This window comes from Chanos chanos, chromosome 10 (assembly GCF_902362185.1).
Source record: "Chanos chanos chromosome 10, fChaCha1.1, whole genome shotgun sequence".
Classification (NCBI taxonomy): domain Eukaryota; kingdom Metazoa; phylum Chordata; class Actinopteri; order Gonorynchiformes; family Chanidae; genus Chanos; species Chanos chanos.
Window position 1 is genome coordinate 12,147,262 of NC_044504.1, and position 16,263 is coordinate 12,163,524.

General features: G+C 43.1%; 2 protein-coding genes across 2 annotated transcripts; both read right to left on the reverse strand.

The window, feature by feature from the left end:
* Positions 1–200: 200 nt before the first annotated feature.
* LOC115823309 (protein SOGA3-like) lies at positions 201–4,815 on the reverse strand. The gene is made up of 6 exons (XM_030787357.1): positions 4,051–4,815; positions 3,505–3,729; positions 3,134–3,292; positions 2,139–2,207; positions 702–1,940; positions 201–311 (listed from the first exon to the last, which is right to left on the reverse strand). The coding sequence occupies exons 1-6, from the start codon at positions 4,813–4,815 to the stop codon at positions 201–203; spliced, it is 2,568 nt and encodes an 855-aa protein (XP_030643217.1).
* A 5,641-nt stretch (positions 4,816–10,456) lies between these two features.
* Positions 10,457–15,685, reverse strand: LOC115822238 (elongation of very long chain fatty acids protein 4-like). Its single transcript, XM_030785973.1, has 6 exons — positions 15,619–15,685; positions 15,157–15,344; positions 14,698–14,778; positions 12,046–12,217; positions 10,836–10,963; positions 10,457–10,741 (listed from the first exon to the last, which is right to left on the reverse strand). The coding sequence occupies exons 1-6, from the start codon at positions 15,683–15,685 to the stop codon at positions 10,457–10,459; spliced, it is 921 nt and encodes a 306-aa protein (XP_030641833.1).
* Positions 15,686–16,263: the final 578 nt, after the last annotated feature.

Consider the following 16,263-nt stretch of genomic DNA (forward strand, 5'->3'; position numbering starts at 1 on the left):
CATGGATTTCAGGGGGACATCTTCGGCAGCAGACCTAAGTGTTTGTTTGAGGTATTGAAGTCTACAGTGTTAAAGTGTGATGGCAGACAGTAGTTGTAGGAAGAGCCTGTTGTAATTCTGTGACCATGGCAACACACAAACAAAGGGACAAAAGAAAAACAAAGGGTAGTTCTATGCGAATGAACTAGGATGGGCAGAAATCACAGGACAAAAAAAAGTGTGAAAAGGAAAACAAGTTTAAAAATGGTGGCATAGGACAACGAGGAGAACAACACCAGAATTAGAATGAGCAAAATGATAGGTTGAAACATCTGGGCGGACAAACAACAGGAAAAATAAGCATGCATTGAGAGACAAGATTGGAGAGGGAAAGAGAGAAATAGTCAGTAAATGTGAACTAGCAGAAAGATAAATGGCATAAGTCTTAAGCTTTGACAAGTTATACAGAGATACAGACAGGTTGGCTCATTACTGCATAAGGCAAAAACATGCATTTATATGCATTTACGCATATTCATTTACAAGTTTGACTCACTCTGTCTCCATAGGACACACCCACACTAGTGCATTCAAACATACACACACACACATCCACATCCCTAAAACACAAGAGAATGACTAACACCACCAACTCATAAGGCCTACAGACTACCCCATTCATAAAAAAAACACACACACACACACACTTAAGCTGGACTCACAGACAGAGGCTCCTCTGTCTCTGTCTCCTCAGGCTTGGGCACCTCCAGACGGTCTATGAATCCCTGCAGCTCTTTACGGAACGCCTTCATCTGGGCATTGATACGGTACAGCAATTCATGCTCCCTTATCCTGCTACCTTCATCATCTTCCTCTAAACGGCCAAACAAGTCGCCGTTAGCAACATACACCCGCGCCTCGGCTATGATAGCACTGGTGTCTGCAATTAGTTGGTCGATGGTACGGCCGAGGCGTTCGGCCTCTGCCCGGATGTCAATCATCTGCTGCCGATCCCTTATGGAACGTGACAGGAAGCGGGCGGAGTCGGGCGAATAGACGGAACGTGTAGGCGTCAGGCAGCGGGTGTTGCGCACCTCTTCGGAATCGCTCTCACCTCCTACGGGGCCCTCGCGTTTGCGGTGTGGCGGGAGACGAGATGAAGAGGAGTCATCATCACTCTCCCTACGCCCGACTCCTCCTCCAGCAATGCCCCCGCCCGCCCCGCTGTCGCTCTCTGCATCGCTGTCCCGGGGCGAGACACCAAGATGGGAGGCCAGGTCGTACCGCTGCATGTTGGAGAGTAGCACGCGATTCTCGTACTGGAGCTGCATGACCTTCCCACTCAGCTCGTTAATCTGTAGCCGTGCTGCTTTCAGCTCCTCCTGCAGAGCCTCAGCTTTGGAACCATCTCCACCTCCACCTGAGGCCCCACCCGTGTGTCGCGTACCCTCTTTGAACCTCAGTTTGTTTAGCTCGCTCGTCACCCTCTTGTTCTGCTCCTCCATGTCAGCCAAGTTCCGTCTCAAAAGCTCCGCTTCATCCTCTACTAGCTGCAGCTGCTGGCGCAGCTCGGATAACTCCGCCCCCTGTTCCCTGGCCATGCCTCCTCCGGCTGCTCCGGCTCCACCCCCATTTGATAGTTCCTCCCCTCGTAGGTCATCCAGCTCTGCCCTCAGGCCACGGTTCTCCACCTCCAGCTCCACAATCTTACGGCCCAAGATATTAGCCTCCTCCTCCACCAGTCTGAGGCGGAGTTTCAGCTCGGACTCACGGGTGGTAGGGGGACCTCCTGCTTCCCCTTTAGGGTGAGGGCTGTCCAGATCCCCGTAGAAAGAGCGGTACTTCTGCAGCTCCTGTTCTAGTCGATCTTTTTCCTTGTCAACCTTGGCCATCTTCTTCCTCATGAGTGTGGCCTCCTCCTTAATAAAAGCCAGCTGGCATTTCAAGTCCTCATTCTCCTCCTGAACACAGGAACATCCAATGATGTATCACAGTAATATCATTCTTTAATAATTTTGAAATGTGAAGTATAAAATGTTATTATCTTATTGTCTTTGTAATAAATTAATTTAAATTATTTTTAAGTGACAGAAATAGAAACTATGTTCCAAGTGAATTTATGTTCAGTCATTAATTTCATAAGAGAGTGTGGACAGTACCTCAGTGGGTGTCGGAGTAGTTTTTCTCTCAGATTTCTGTGCATCCCTACTGCCCCGTCTTTTCTGAGACTACAGGGCACAGATATAACACACTTTCAAATAAATCTCTGGAAGAAACACAAACTGTTTCAGAGCCTGTGTGTGCTTGTGGTCAGTCTGTTGATGATGTTAGTATGTGTTCACACGTACAGTATGTGTATGTGTTTATGTGTTTACGTGTGTGCGTGTGTGTGTGTTTAAACACACTCTGGTCTTATTAGTATGTTTGTATCTTAGCTTTAGTCCAGTAAAAATGATGGATCCACCAAATTAAAGCATAATTTAAAGCAAACTAAAACATAATTTAAGCAGATGTAATGTTTTAGTGAGTATGAAAACTTGATTAAAGTTCTTTGAAGATAACAAAATAAATAGAATCAAAACAGCGGGAGAATATGGACAAAACTATTTTCATTTTATGGCTAATATTACCTTCAGAAACTTATTTAGATAAAAGCATTAACAGCCAAGATAATGTGTCGGGGGACAAAAGCCTTGAATACATAGAGTAGATGTTCCTGTGTAAAGAACATCGGGTCTTAAATTATTTTTCTAACCACATCTGAGGTTACATGCCCTCTAAAACATTGATAGTGATAGATGTCTTTCTGGAGGGCAGAGAAGAGTGACCAAACTGGGTTTGAGTCTGCATTTCTCTGGTTACAGTAACACATTCCATAACACCACCACCCAGTGTGACAAGCTACAAACAAATCCAATTACTGATTGTAAGTGACATCATCATCATTATCATCCATGGTGATTGGTGGGTGACACCACAGCACTGAGGTGGTAGTAACATGGAGCAGGGAAGTTACCAGAAGTTTGCGGGTTTGAATCCTGAGTCTGGCCATTCTTTTGACACTGTACTCAGAGTCTTTCCTTGTAACACTGTTGTCCTGATTTTGTGAAGTCTAACACCTCATTTGTTTTTTATACTGTGTGTGTATACATACTTCTTTGGCTTTGTCCAGCTCGTTCTGCAAAGCTTGTTTGGTCACCTCCACCTCTATCAGCTTCTGCCTCAGTTTCTCATTTTCTGCCTCTGTCTTTGACCGTTTCTCCTCCACATTCTCCAGCTCATGGTGAAGCCTCACGGATACGTCTTTGGCAACCTGTCAGATAAAGATGCCAGTTCAGATTCTGTATGGGTATGTGTGCATGTACCTGTATGCAAAGAAGTAAGATTATCTTACATTTAAAATGCCCTGTCAGAGAATGCAAGTGCATTAAGAGATCATAATTGTCAGTAGAAAATGATACTGTACGTTCTGCTATCAATACGAACTACACGCTCATTATTTCTTTCTCTGGCAAACACACACACCTTCAGATCTTGCTCCAAGCTCCTGAGTAGTTCTTCGTCGATCTCGCCAGTTTGAGCGTAACGGAGGCGCTTGCGCTCGGCTTTCCGTAGTCGGTACTGGAGGATGCGGCAATTCTTGTTGGCACGCTCGAGCTCACGCCGCATTTCCTGCAGCTGACAGGTGTCCTCCTCGTAAAAGGTGTCGCGCATCTCGTCCATTTCCGTTCGCATCTCTTCGATCTCATTCTGCGGTCAACCGTAGGCTACATATTAGCTCTGAAAAACTCGTTGTAAAATCTTGAAGATTTGATCAACTCTCTTTAAATCCGACTTAACAAGGAAATTAATACCCAGTACACGTACAACAGCAAAGCGAGCATACAATGTAGCATAGTCAATTTTAAATCAACTTAAAATCACGTCGAACAAAGCTGAGCTGAACACTACCTGAAGGTAAATAAGCGTGGAGAGCAAAACATAAAAACAAACGTTTTCCTTCGGCCTTAAACGTCACTAACATGAGCTACAGTAAACAGACATATACAAGCACATGTTTTGTAAACAAACCTTGAGGTCCTCATTTTCTTCCACCAGTCTTTCAATCTCGTCCTGCAAGGCCTGGTCTTGCTGTGTCATGGGCTCGGCGCTCGTGGCCTGTGCAGCAGGTTCCGTTTCACCCTGGGCCGCTGGCGCGCTCGATGTTTTACTCTGCATCTTGACACCTTTCTTTAATCGCTTGTTGATGTGATACTGGATTATCTCTGTCTGCAGGCAGCCCCCGCCCCACAAAGCCGGTCCGCAGCCCACGTACTCTCCAACGTTTGTCTTGCCGCAGCCGTCAGTGGCCTCTCTCTCCTCCCCAACCCGGGGCTTCCCTTTCCCTTTCACAACACCGGAGGACCCGTCTGGTTGCACGGAAATGAGCCGAGACTGGGTGTTGCTTCTGAAGCAAGGCAAACGCAGCGAGCGCCGCGAGTCCGGTGGAGGATAATCGACCCGCTCCTCGGTTTCCCAGACCGCATCCACCCCACTCGTGCAGGTTGCATCGGTTTCAGCACCATCCGGGTGAACAGCTGCTGATGCCGCGCCTCTAACGGTTACCACCCGTCTTTCCCGACTCCCGTTGGATCTAAATCCCGAAACAGACGACCCTTTGCTGACTTTAGTTCCTTGTTTCGAGGTGACGGATGCAGAACGACTACTGATGCCTTTCGTGGCTGATTTGGAGGCGGCGTCGCCGGGCCACGCTGGTGATGGAGTGCGTTGCTGCCTCCTCCCTGCGCTATTGTCTGCTGCTGAAAAATCCGCAGCGCCGCTTGCGGTAGAGTTCATCTGTCCGACCTATCTCACTTTGAGCACTCGTATTATACTGAGAAACTATTTAAACGACCGAATATATCGACGAACTTAAAGAAGACAAATGCAAAGAAGGAACCGATGGATTAACTGTAAAATGAACTGTGGGTAAAAGTATTATGCTTTAAAGAACGATAACTTACTGGTAAGGTGATGACAGCATCATAAACCTGTTCATCCTCATGCTCAGGTCACAGTTGCACGGGACAGGTCAGAGTATAAATGCGAAGGGATTAATTTGAGACTTTGGTCGTTTGACTTTAAGACTGTGTTTTACGTGCCGACATTCATCTTACAGTACAGCTAGCACTTGATAAACATAATAATGTGAACTGCAGGTCTAAGATGTAAACTGTTTGGGGCGAACTATCGCCTTTTCTCAAACAGCATGTGTCAAACACTTCATGCGTAGCTAATGCGGTAAATAACTGCTCGCACAGTAAATAACAAATTGCGAATCAACTTGGCCTTCACACTCCGCACCATGTTAAGAACTAGTTACAAATAATGGACATACAATTATTTTCTCAACATAACTTTCTAGATGACTTGAAACATTAGGACTTTGGGAATGACAGGCACGTAGCTAGCCTATTGTAAGTTTGGACGTTGAACGAAATCTTACCTCGAGAACAAATGGACTCCCATTACATGCGAAAAGGGAAAAAAAATCGACCGGGGATGTTCACTGTGTACCAGGCACCGTGGTAGCGCAAGTGAAACGACGTTTTAATATGCATGGCGTGACGCCACAGGCAGCAGAGAGAACCAAAGAAAGCAGGGAGTTACATTGAAAGAAAAAAAGTCTTTCTTGAAATCCACGTTCTTTCTATAAGACGTCATTGAGCTGCCCGGGTTGATGTATTTGTCCTTTTCTCCGATACAATAAAAGTACCATTGTGTGCTACACTGTAGCTTGTAAAAAAAAGAGTAGTAGTTGCTTCTGTATAAACTTCAAACTATTAGACGTGACCAGTGCAGTAAATCCACTGCTGGTGACACATTACCAAAATAATTGAGCAGTCATGTCCATGTTGCTGATGAAAGTAGAGGACGAATACTAATATTATGACTAGAAATGAAGATGAAGCTTCAGTTTTTGATTTATAGTCATCATATTTTGCATCAAAGTTCTATCCCTCCAGATGACTACCAGATGAGGCAGAAGTCCTCTGGATCACCCCTGGTCATGTTTACAGTGAAGAAGCGAATACTGCCTCCTCCAGACCTGACAAAATGCGGAGTCATCACCAGCACAGTCTCCTTAAAGAAAATCTCGGCTCAGCAGCAACGAGATCTATGGACCTAGCTGTTCAAATTTAAATTAAAGGGGGGTGAGAGGTTTGGGGGGTGGGGGTCCTCGTTGCCTCTTGGTACACTGCGAGATTATACCGTAATAATCATACAGGGGAGGGCCTAAAGTGGATTGACCTTGAGGGTTACAAAGCTAACTACAGTTGTATCCCTTTGAATGGACCAGTACACAGTTGTGGGCACTTGTGAGTGTGGGCTCACACAGAAAATGAGCATTGACTAATAATGCAATGCCGACAGCAAAAATTAAAAGCGATAATAAGATGCCTGCTGTCATGAAATTGCAAAATATCCCCACCATTTAAGTTAAATTAGGGCATAACTGTGTCTCTCATTCAATGCTAATATTAAACATATACATGTAGGACACACACACACACACACACATATATACATATATATACATATATATATACATATACACATACACACACACACACATATATATATATATGTATGTATGTATGTATGTATTATCAATTCAATGTAAATAAAATCATATAAATATCCAAGACCACATTTTTTTTTACAGATTTGCAAAGAGTTGCTTTAGATTAGTTGTCTGCAATACCGCCGCTAGCCACTAGAGGACCGTCTTCGTCCGCCTGAGAAGCAGAGCTCCCGTATTAACCGCCTGAGGTCAAAACGCCTCAGCAAAGACCAAATATTATGTAATAGCGCTGTTGACCGCTAAGGGGTCAGCTAGGGGTGATGTATCTTTCTATCTGTACTACAGCATCTATCTATCTATCCATGCAAGGACTCCACTATCCTGAGATGCACAGGTCTTGTTGGATTTTGTTTCTACCAATCTCTACATGTCACTGGCCTATTTTGAGGCCTTCAGAGACCAGATCAGAGTACTGCAGCTTTGTAGACTATACATCTTTCTGTTGCTCAGTCTTACCACAGTGAAGTGTTATACCTTAGCTGCTGATTTTGCTGAGTAAGAGGGAGTCTTAGGCCTAGTACAATTAGACTGTAATGATGAAAACTGATCCCCTGCATTCCCTATCAATGCCCTAACTATTTCTCTCTCTCTCTCTCTCTCTCTCTCTCTCTCTCTCCTCCTTCTCTTACTCTGTTTCTCTTTATCTATCTCTCTATCTTTCTTTCTCTCTCTCTCTCTGCTTGTGACTGTGTGATCAGGGATATTTTCTGGGTTCTGGGTTTAATGTTGCAAGTGACAAAAGTAATTCTGCTCAATGTTCACTGACCCTGAAAGAAAACTTGAACAATCCTCTTAACAAACAAATACCCCTGATCACACCCTCAGAAGCAGAGAGAGAGAGAAAGAAAGATAGAGAGATAGATAAAGAGAAAAGAGAAAGAGGAGAGAGAGAGAGAGAGAGAGAGTAGTAGTTAGGGCATTGGTAGGAAATGCAGGGAATCAGTTTTCATCATTAGAGTCTAATTGTACTAGGCGTAAGACACTTGTGAAGGACTAACTGCATCCTTACGAAGTGTTTCACTTTCAAAATCTGTGTGTGTGTGTGTGTGAGTGAGTGAGTGTCTTTGGAAACTGAGTGTCAAAAATGAGTGAAAAGAGTGCCAAATAAGAAGAGACTTTCTATTTTATACCACTAATAGCGAAAATTAAAAAAACTGAACAAGCCCATATTTTATACAGGTAATGGCTCTGCGGGAAAATCAAAGAGAGTCAAAAGACAATCTCTTGAGTTTAGCGCAATGCATCTCTCTGTGTGATCTTTATCTTTATGTGTGAGATCATCATACAACTATTGTTTTAGAATTTGTCTTAGTGTGTTTGAGAAAATGGTCTAAGTGTGTCTGAAGCCCAAATGGGGGATTACAGGAATGTTCCAGTCTCTTCTCATTGACCTGGATTCATGGGCAAACTGTTCCTGTGACGCTAGCTATAAGCTCTTTTCCACTGAAAGCCAATTTACTGGGCAAGCTTACACCATATCTAACTGAAGAAGCACCAAAGCCCCAGTCATCAGAGGTCTTTCTCCCAAGCCAGAACACTCATACCTGGGGGAGAGGAGACAGGTGACAAAGACTCGCCTGGAGAAGGGATCACTGGACAAAACTAGCATTCAGACGGTCTCTACCAGTGCTGTTCTAGTCTGGCCTCCAGAGTCAAAGGTTCTGTCACCTTTCAAATCTAATTAGGGGCTAAAGGGGGCAGCCAATCGGTCAAATGTGTGTTGCTGGAGAGAAAAACCAGCTGGTAGGCTGGCTTTGAGGGCCAAAGTTGAAGAAATCTGATGTACAGCTAAGCCTGGCATCTGAAATATAGGCTTAGGGCAAAATTTGGACATTGTTTTGAGCTTGCATTATGTAAAAGTAATTAGATAAGTAGTTTAGCTGTTTTGTTGATTATTGTTCATAGCATCCCAATGGCCCCCATCCATTAGCACTGATTCTTCCTGTCTTTGTAATCTGCTTTTTTACTTCCTGCATCTATTCTTGCACTTGTATCCAGTCAATCACTGAACATCTAGGTCCTTAACGGACACCTTTTGATTGTACTTTTGCTTCACATCTAAGTCGCTTTGGATAAAAGCAACTGCTAAATGAATAAATGTAAATGTAACAGTATGACTGAAAGTGTTTGGTGCTTGGATTGAGTTAGCATCCTTTCCAGCCATGTGGTTTGACAGACAGATCATTATAGAGGTATTAGAATTACCTCTGAAATGAACAGTCTCCATCATTAACATACATACACATTGTATACTCACACAGTCATTGGCATCCTGTTTATTTTGCTCTGAACTGCAGTCACTGATGTTCCCATCACAAATTATAATGAAGCCCTTTTATCATACAGGTAGACAAGTCCTTAATGATGTATCGCTTCCCTTCATCTTGGACTCAGAGTTAGTGCACTTACATAACCATCCATATGAAGGTACAGAGCACATCCAACAGACAACACATTAAAACACACAGAGTGGTAGGGTGTGGTCGTGTAACTGATGACTGCTCTTATGCCGTGTTTGCTTCTTTGGTTTGGTTCATATGGATACCTGCATTCCTCTGGCATACAAGTTCATGTAAAGTAAAAAGGGGGGACAATGGGTTTTTTTCTCTTTGAGGGATAGATGTGATTTTTTTTTTAATTAAATATTTTGAATGATAATTTCGCTCCTTAAATCGCAACAGTAATCTTTGCAATGTGCTTCCCCTGTTTTTAGGAATACACATATGTATGCTTGAACTACACATAAGCAGCAAGCGAAACAAAGCTAATATATCTGTGTAGACTGTGTAGCCGTTCTGGGTTTTTTGTTGTTGTTGTTTTTTTTTTTTACTCAAAACTGAGGTATAACGTCCTGAACAAATTAAATGATGTTTGGATTAGTAACCACACTTAAGAGCAATTACAATGTAACTACTGTGTATTGTGCAGCAATTACAATTACAATGTAAGTACTGTGTAATGGGCTGCAATTACAATTACAATGTAAGTACTGCGTAATAGTACAATAACACAGTAGTTACACTTTTACTTTTTCTCATTATTAGACACAGCAGAGACAAGTTCATACGACATGACAGTGGATAGCAGCTATGTACCCAGCCGAGTATGTTAATCATTTTTAAAAACGATATTTGGTCAGTTATTATAAGGTATAATTCTGATATTTACTGTTTTTTGCACCCAAACATAACAGCAGCAACAACATGTGATAACAGCCTACAGAGTGGACTGAACTGCTATATTTCACATTACAGTTTAGAAAACGATACAGCAGGAGTAAGAAAGAACAGAGGTCAGATCTGGGTTTTTTTTGTTGTTGTTTTTTTTTTTTAAGATTAAAGCATGGCAGTGCCATAGCAAACAGCAGATTTAGGGCAGAGTTTAGAATCAAAAGCAGTCCAAACGCTTGTGCTGTGGTCTTCTTACTGTCAAGACCTCGACCAAAACCAAACTGTTAAATATCAAGTATTGAAAGGAATAAAAACTGTGAAAACTTGAAATCGGTGGCAGAATGTGAAAGAATGGAATTTTGTGTCCCTGGCCCTGCCCCCCTACAATCACTACTCTCCACGTCCTTCTTGAGTTGGTCACTAAAAAAATGAGGCCATGTCTTGGAGAACTGTCTAGAACTATACACTATCTCACTGACACATCTGAATGGGCAAAGTCCATATACAGAACCTCATATGAAAACAAGTGAGCTGACTGAGACCTGGCCAGTCATAAATAACCTGTGGAGAGGGCGTGGCCTATGTAAGCCCACTCCCCCTTTTTCCTGAACCCCAAGGTTCCCATGGTGATGAGGCTATGAGTGTTTTTTTATTTCTTCTCCAGCTCTAACTCCTTCACTGCTCAATCTCTCTTTGCTCTTCCCTTCTTTGGTTTCGTTCCGTTCTCCTGTGTTGCTGCCTCAGATTTGGTGGAGCCGTTGGTTTCCCTGGAGACACCATTGGCAACACCATTGGCCTTGCTGGCTTTCTGGCCCGGCATACGGCGATAGGTTTGGTAGTAAAAGTTAGCAAATAGGATGATGAATGTTACAGCATAGCCAATGAGAGCCCACTGCATCCAAGCAGGGAATGGGCAGTCCATGTAGAGGGAGTGAGCAGCATGGCCAATCGTCACATGAAACTGGATCTGTGGATAGGCAAGATAAGTTTAAGTATCAGGAGAATACACTCAGGTGTGTGTGTGCGCAGGATACAGCTTTATGTAACACCATCATACATACCATCTGAATAATGGTCAAATATTTCTTCCACCAGAGGTATTTCTGGATCTTGGGTCCAAATGCAGCCAGACCATAGTACAGGTACATCAGAACATGGATGCCAGAGTTTATGCTTGCTCCAAAGAAGGCTGTGAAAGTTAGGATGGCATATTCAGTTGGGCTGGGTGAAACACATCCCTGTCAAAGACCACTCTGACAGCACTGACTGTAATAGCCTTATAAAACACCACTAGGCTGTAGTGCTTTAAATGGCACCGTACAACACTTGCTCAACAATGCATGAAAGAATGTACCTTACTATCTATCTATCTATCTATCTATCTATCTATCTATCTATCTATCTATCTATCTACACATATAGTTCAGCACACAGGCATCTAATAAGTCCCTCCAAACTAATAAAGCCAAGTCTCCCTTAGCCAAGCCCATCCTGCACCTCAACCTAAACCATCTGGTCTTTTCAACTCATTGACCCTGTTCCCACTCCCTCCAAAAGTCTTCTGACCATCTGTCAGATCCCCCCACAGTTAACCCCTGTCCGTAGATCTCTCCCCCCACAGTTAACCCCTGTCCCCAGTACCCCCCCCCCCCCCACAGTTAACCCCTGTCCCTAGATCTCTCCCCCCACAGTTAACCCCTGTCCCCAGTACCCCCCCCCCCCCACAGTTAACCCCTGTCCCCAGTACCCCCCCCCACAGTTAACCCCTGTCCCCAGATCTCTCCCCCCACAGTTAACCCCTGTCCCTAGATCTCTCCCCCCACAGTTAACCCCTGTCCCCAGATCTCTCCCCCCACAGCTAACCCATGTCCCCAGATCCCCCCCCCACTCCCCAGATCTCTCCCCCCACAGATCTCTCCCCCCACAGATAACCCATGTCCCTAGATCTCCCCCCCCCCCACACACAGTTAACCCCTGTCCCTAGATCTCTCCCCCCACAGTTAACCCATGTCCCTAGATCTCTCCCCCCACAGCTAACCCATGTCCCCAGATCCCCCCCCCCCCCCCACACACACACAGTTAACCCATGTCCCCAGATTTCTCCCCTCCCCCTGATTACCAACCACGTTAAACAGTGGCTCACGGTGGCTCCGTGCTGTGTCAGTTTTATGTCATGAAATGTTTTTTTTTTTTAAGTCCAGCCTAATTTCTTATTCTATCAGTCTATCGTGTACATTTGTGTGTATGTGTGTGTGCGTCTCCTATACTCACATTGTCCTCCAGGGACCCATTTGATGCCAATCCACCACAGAATAAACATGGTGCAGTGGTGGTAGACATGCAGGAAGCTGACCTGGTTAAATTTCTTGCGCAGAATAAAGAAAACGGTGTCCAGAAACTCCACTCCTTTTGAGATATAGTACCACCACAGAGCTGACGCTATCTGTGACCAAAGCGAGACATCTCTTTGTTAAAACAGTCTGTACACATCTCTGTGATACAACATTGTCTTTACATTAGGTAATGTCACCTATAAAGCACTCACAAAAGCCACATCACTGGTTCTGGCCATGCACAGCATTGATATTTTTATTAGCGCCACCAAAATGAAAGATACGGCTCAAACATTATCATGACCACCATAAGGACCCACATAATGAGTCATATCATCTCTAAGCTTTGTGTTACTGAGTAGAGCACTGGAGAACAAAACTGAATTGTTGTATTGTTTTCAGTGCTGTTTTCTTGCCATTCTCCAGTGAATCTACAGAAAGTATTAAATTTGAACAGGCAGTTACAGCTAACATTCCATAACCTGTCCTATGGTCACATCCATGTAAAGTCATTCCTCTCAACTTGCCAAAACAGGCAGAGATAACAGGTATTGCTATTCTATCACAAACTTTGGCTTGATGCAGTTTGCACCACGTTTCCACAAACAACCAATCAACCAATTAACCAACCAACCAGTCAGTGAGATGTAAGTAGATTATCATGGATCTGTATGTCCGTAGTGGAGTGCAATGTTTGTGTCATTAAATCACAACACCCTTCCCCCATAGCAGTTAGTAATTTGTGCTTGCTGCTCTCCACAATCAAAATCTATGTTGTACAAAGAAGTACTTTATATTGTCAATCCTCAACTGTTCAGACAGGCGAAGTTATGTGTAAAGCTTTTTAGAAGGAACCTAAAGAGAAAGGACGCACAGTTTTGAGATTCTCACATGCGTCATGAAGCCCTGCTCACTCCTCAGGCCTGTAAAAGATGCCTGTGGTTGCCAAGGTGACAGGTGAGCTGAGGCTGAAGAGGTGGTGTGACTAAAAGCCACGCCTCCTTCACACTGAACTGCCAGTTGCTCTGTCCTCACATTACCAGGACGAGAAGCCCTGCCAAAAAGATTGCGAGGCAGTACCAAAGCAGCAGCCCAAGGCTGTTATCCATGGAGAAGACATGCAAGTCCAGTGCCTACACATCTAAATACAAATCTAGTACATAAAGACCTCTGTTACAATGCAGTACCTACACACCTGAGTACAAGTCAAGTACCAACAGGACTATGAGGTCCTTCAAACAAGTCCAGTCCTGTTTTGGACAAATTATTAAATTCCTACAGAAAGTGACTGTCATATGAAATATGTACTGTATTTACTTAATCAGCAAATTATTTAGATACTGCAGTATGTAATTATGACTTTTATTCTTCATAAATTTTCCATGTAAATTTTAATTACACCAGTGTGCCAAGGTTCATTATAGTGGTCATTAATATAAGTTATATGAACATTCATGGGGTTTTAATGTAATAATAATTTGAATGTCAGATATTGAATAAATAAGTATAAAAATACATAAATAACACATTAGCATACAAAGAAAAATGTTGTTGGATCAAGCATCTTTCTTTACATACACACACACAAGGGTTAAACGCACCTGGGTTTCTAAAATAACATTTCATACTCCTAAAAAATCAGGCACATTACTCCGTTATTAACCCTACTAACCACTTTATAGTCTGACTCTCATTATCTAGCAGATTCATCCAAAAATTAGTGATTGCTACAATGTTGATTTTAATATTTGATTACTATGAGGGTGTTTCAGTCCTGTAAATATTAATCTTGAGTAATGGCTCACTCTACAGTGCATTGTTTTTTCTTGGTTCTCTCATTACAGTCACGTGTATTCTTCCTACTGTAATACTGCTCTGTGTGTTCCAGAAGTGAGAAACTAATATCAGAAATGATACCAGGGTCATTCCTGCATGCAAATGGAAAATCATTAATAAATTAACTGCAGTTTTTCCAGCTGTGTCGGTCACATCGAGTCACCGTCCTTTTTTCGTTGACACATTCGGTTGAAAACTGCAGCGTTAAGAGGACACGGCAGGACAGGAGTAATCCAGTGGGCTCTTCCGTGACCCCTAAAGACCCCCAGGGTGGGGCAAGGACTTGACCACTAATCTCGTTCTTGCTTATAATCATGGGAGACGTCTGGAGTAATTAGTGTGGCTGGAGCAGGCCTTTTGTCTGCCACGTTTACAGCTACAATATCTACATGTCTGCGGCTTTGAAAGCATGACTAATGCAAATACAGTTATTGGACAGGCATCACTTTAGACGGTGGATGGAAACAGTCAGGACCAAATAATGAAACATGAACAGAAAGTCATAAGTAGGTGTCAAGCGTCAAGGTCTCAGGAGTAAATGCAGTCAAACAGCAATTACTCAAAATCTGTCTCGGATATTACATAGATGAACATATCGAACATAGACTTTTTTCATATCCAACTGAAAGGTCATCAATTTTCATTTTAAAAGAAGCACTTTGTCCTCACCCACCTTTTGTTGTGTGTGCATATGTGTGGGTGGTGTGTGTGTATGTATATGTGCATGCGTGCATGTATATGTTACTTTGCTTACCCTGACTTCGTTAACATCATTTGAGTAATTCACGGGCTGGCAGAGGTAGCTGTAGCCTGCTGCTCTTGATGCAATTATTAACTACAGGGAACAAAGCAAAAATACATGCAAATAAGACAGAACTGCTCAACATGAATGTACATGGTAAACAAAATACATAGTATATATATCAATAAGCTCATACTCTGCTGTTCATGAACACAAAAGCAAGGGCTGTTGATGAAGAGGAGAGGCATTAAAATAGAGTTAATAAAGTCAGAGATCGGTTGTCTTTACTCCAGATTAGTCCCTAACAGCATAAACAGCAGAACATAAAATGACTTCAGTCTTCCGATGACTCTCAGCTCAGACAGTGGGACACAAATAAGGGTCTCAATATATATATATGAAATAAATGAAAGATGAAGAAATTCTGAAGGGGATGAAGGAGTGCAGGACATGAAAGAGAAGGGCCCTGACCTCTTTGCAGATGTAAAAGTTAAGAAGAACCATGCTGAAGTTGTAGATTATGAGAGTGGTCCTCAGTGGAAAGGGTTCTCTGCTCTGCATGTAACGAGGGCCAACCCAAAGGAAGAGCAGGTAGAGACAACTGAACCCCAGTGTGGGGAGGGGAGATGACATCATTGGCCAATGCTCCACACGTTTGTCTGTCGCAAACACAAATGCAAACAAAAGGGTCTGCAACATTACACATCATGTGGTCATGCCAGTAAGACACAGTGCTATCAGATTATCAGACAGAATTAGTGATGTATTACATAGTGGTATTCTATCCAGTTTTGGATTATCATATTTGATGTGTATGATGAACCCATCTGAGTTCAGTGTGTAGTGAGCAAGAGTGTGAGTGAGAGAGAGAGAGAGAGAGAGAGAGAGCGAGAGAGAGAGAGAGACAGAAAGAAAGAACACTGGTTTTCTTACCTGCTATGGTAAGGCTCCATTTGTAAAACTCGAGTGAGTCATTCATAAAGTGAGTCACCGTGTCCATTCTTCTACCTTTGAGTTGATTACACTGAGAAAAGAAACCCAAAAAATTTGAGGGTTACTTTTTTAGTTGAAGGCTTTTCCATGCACATACCAGGGGCATCACCATGAAGAGGTGATTCAATGCAAAACAACATTTTTCTGGGGTTTCTCTCATGTCATGAGAGATGAGCAAGGAAAATGTGGTTGACGACTACCTTGTGGTTAAAAAGAAAAGCACTTCCGGTATTTGGAATTATTATGCTTTCAGCAGAGACGACATGTTACAAACACAGGTACTGTGTAGGCCTAAAACATGCCAAACAATTTGTTAAATAAAAGTTTGTTCGAAATCAAGACGGAGTAGTAGGGTCACATTAATACCAGGATCGGACTACACAATATTTTTGTGTTTCACAATGGCCACTATGTCAGATTAGGCAATCATAGTGCCACAGATTCTTGCTGTGTCTTGGCTGGGAGATTGGCAACGCTACAAGTATGACCCTGACAAATCAACGTATGCTGCCTTTCAAGACCTTGCGAAAGTTCATAAGTCGTTGAGGAGGACAACTATCATTCGTCCTATTGGTCAAAGTCAAG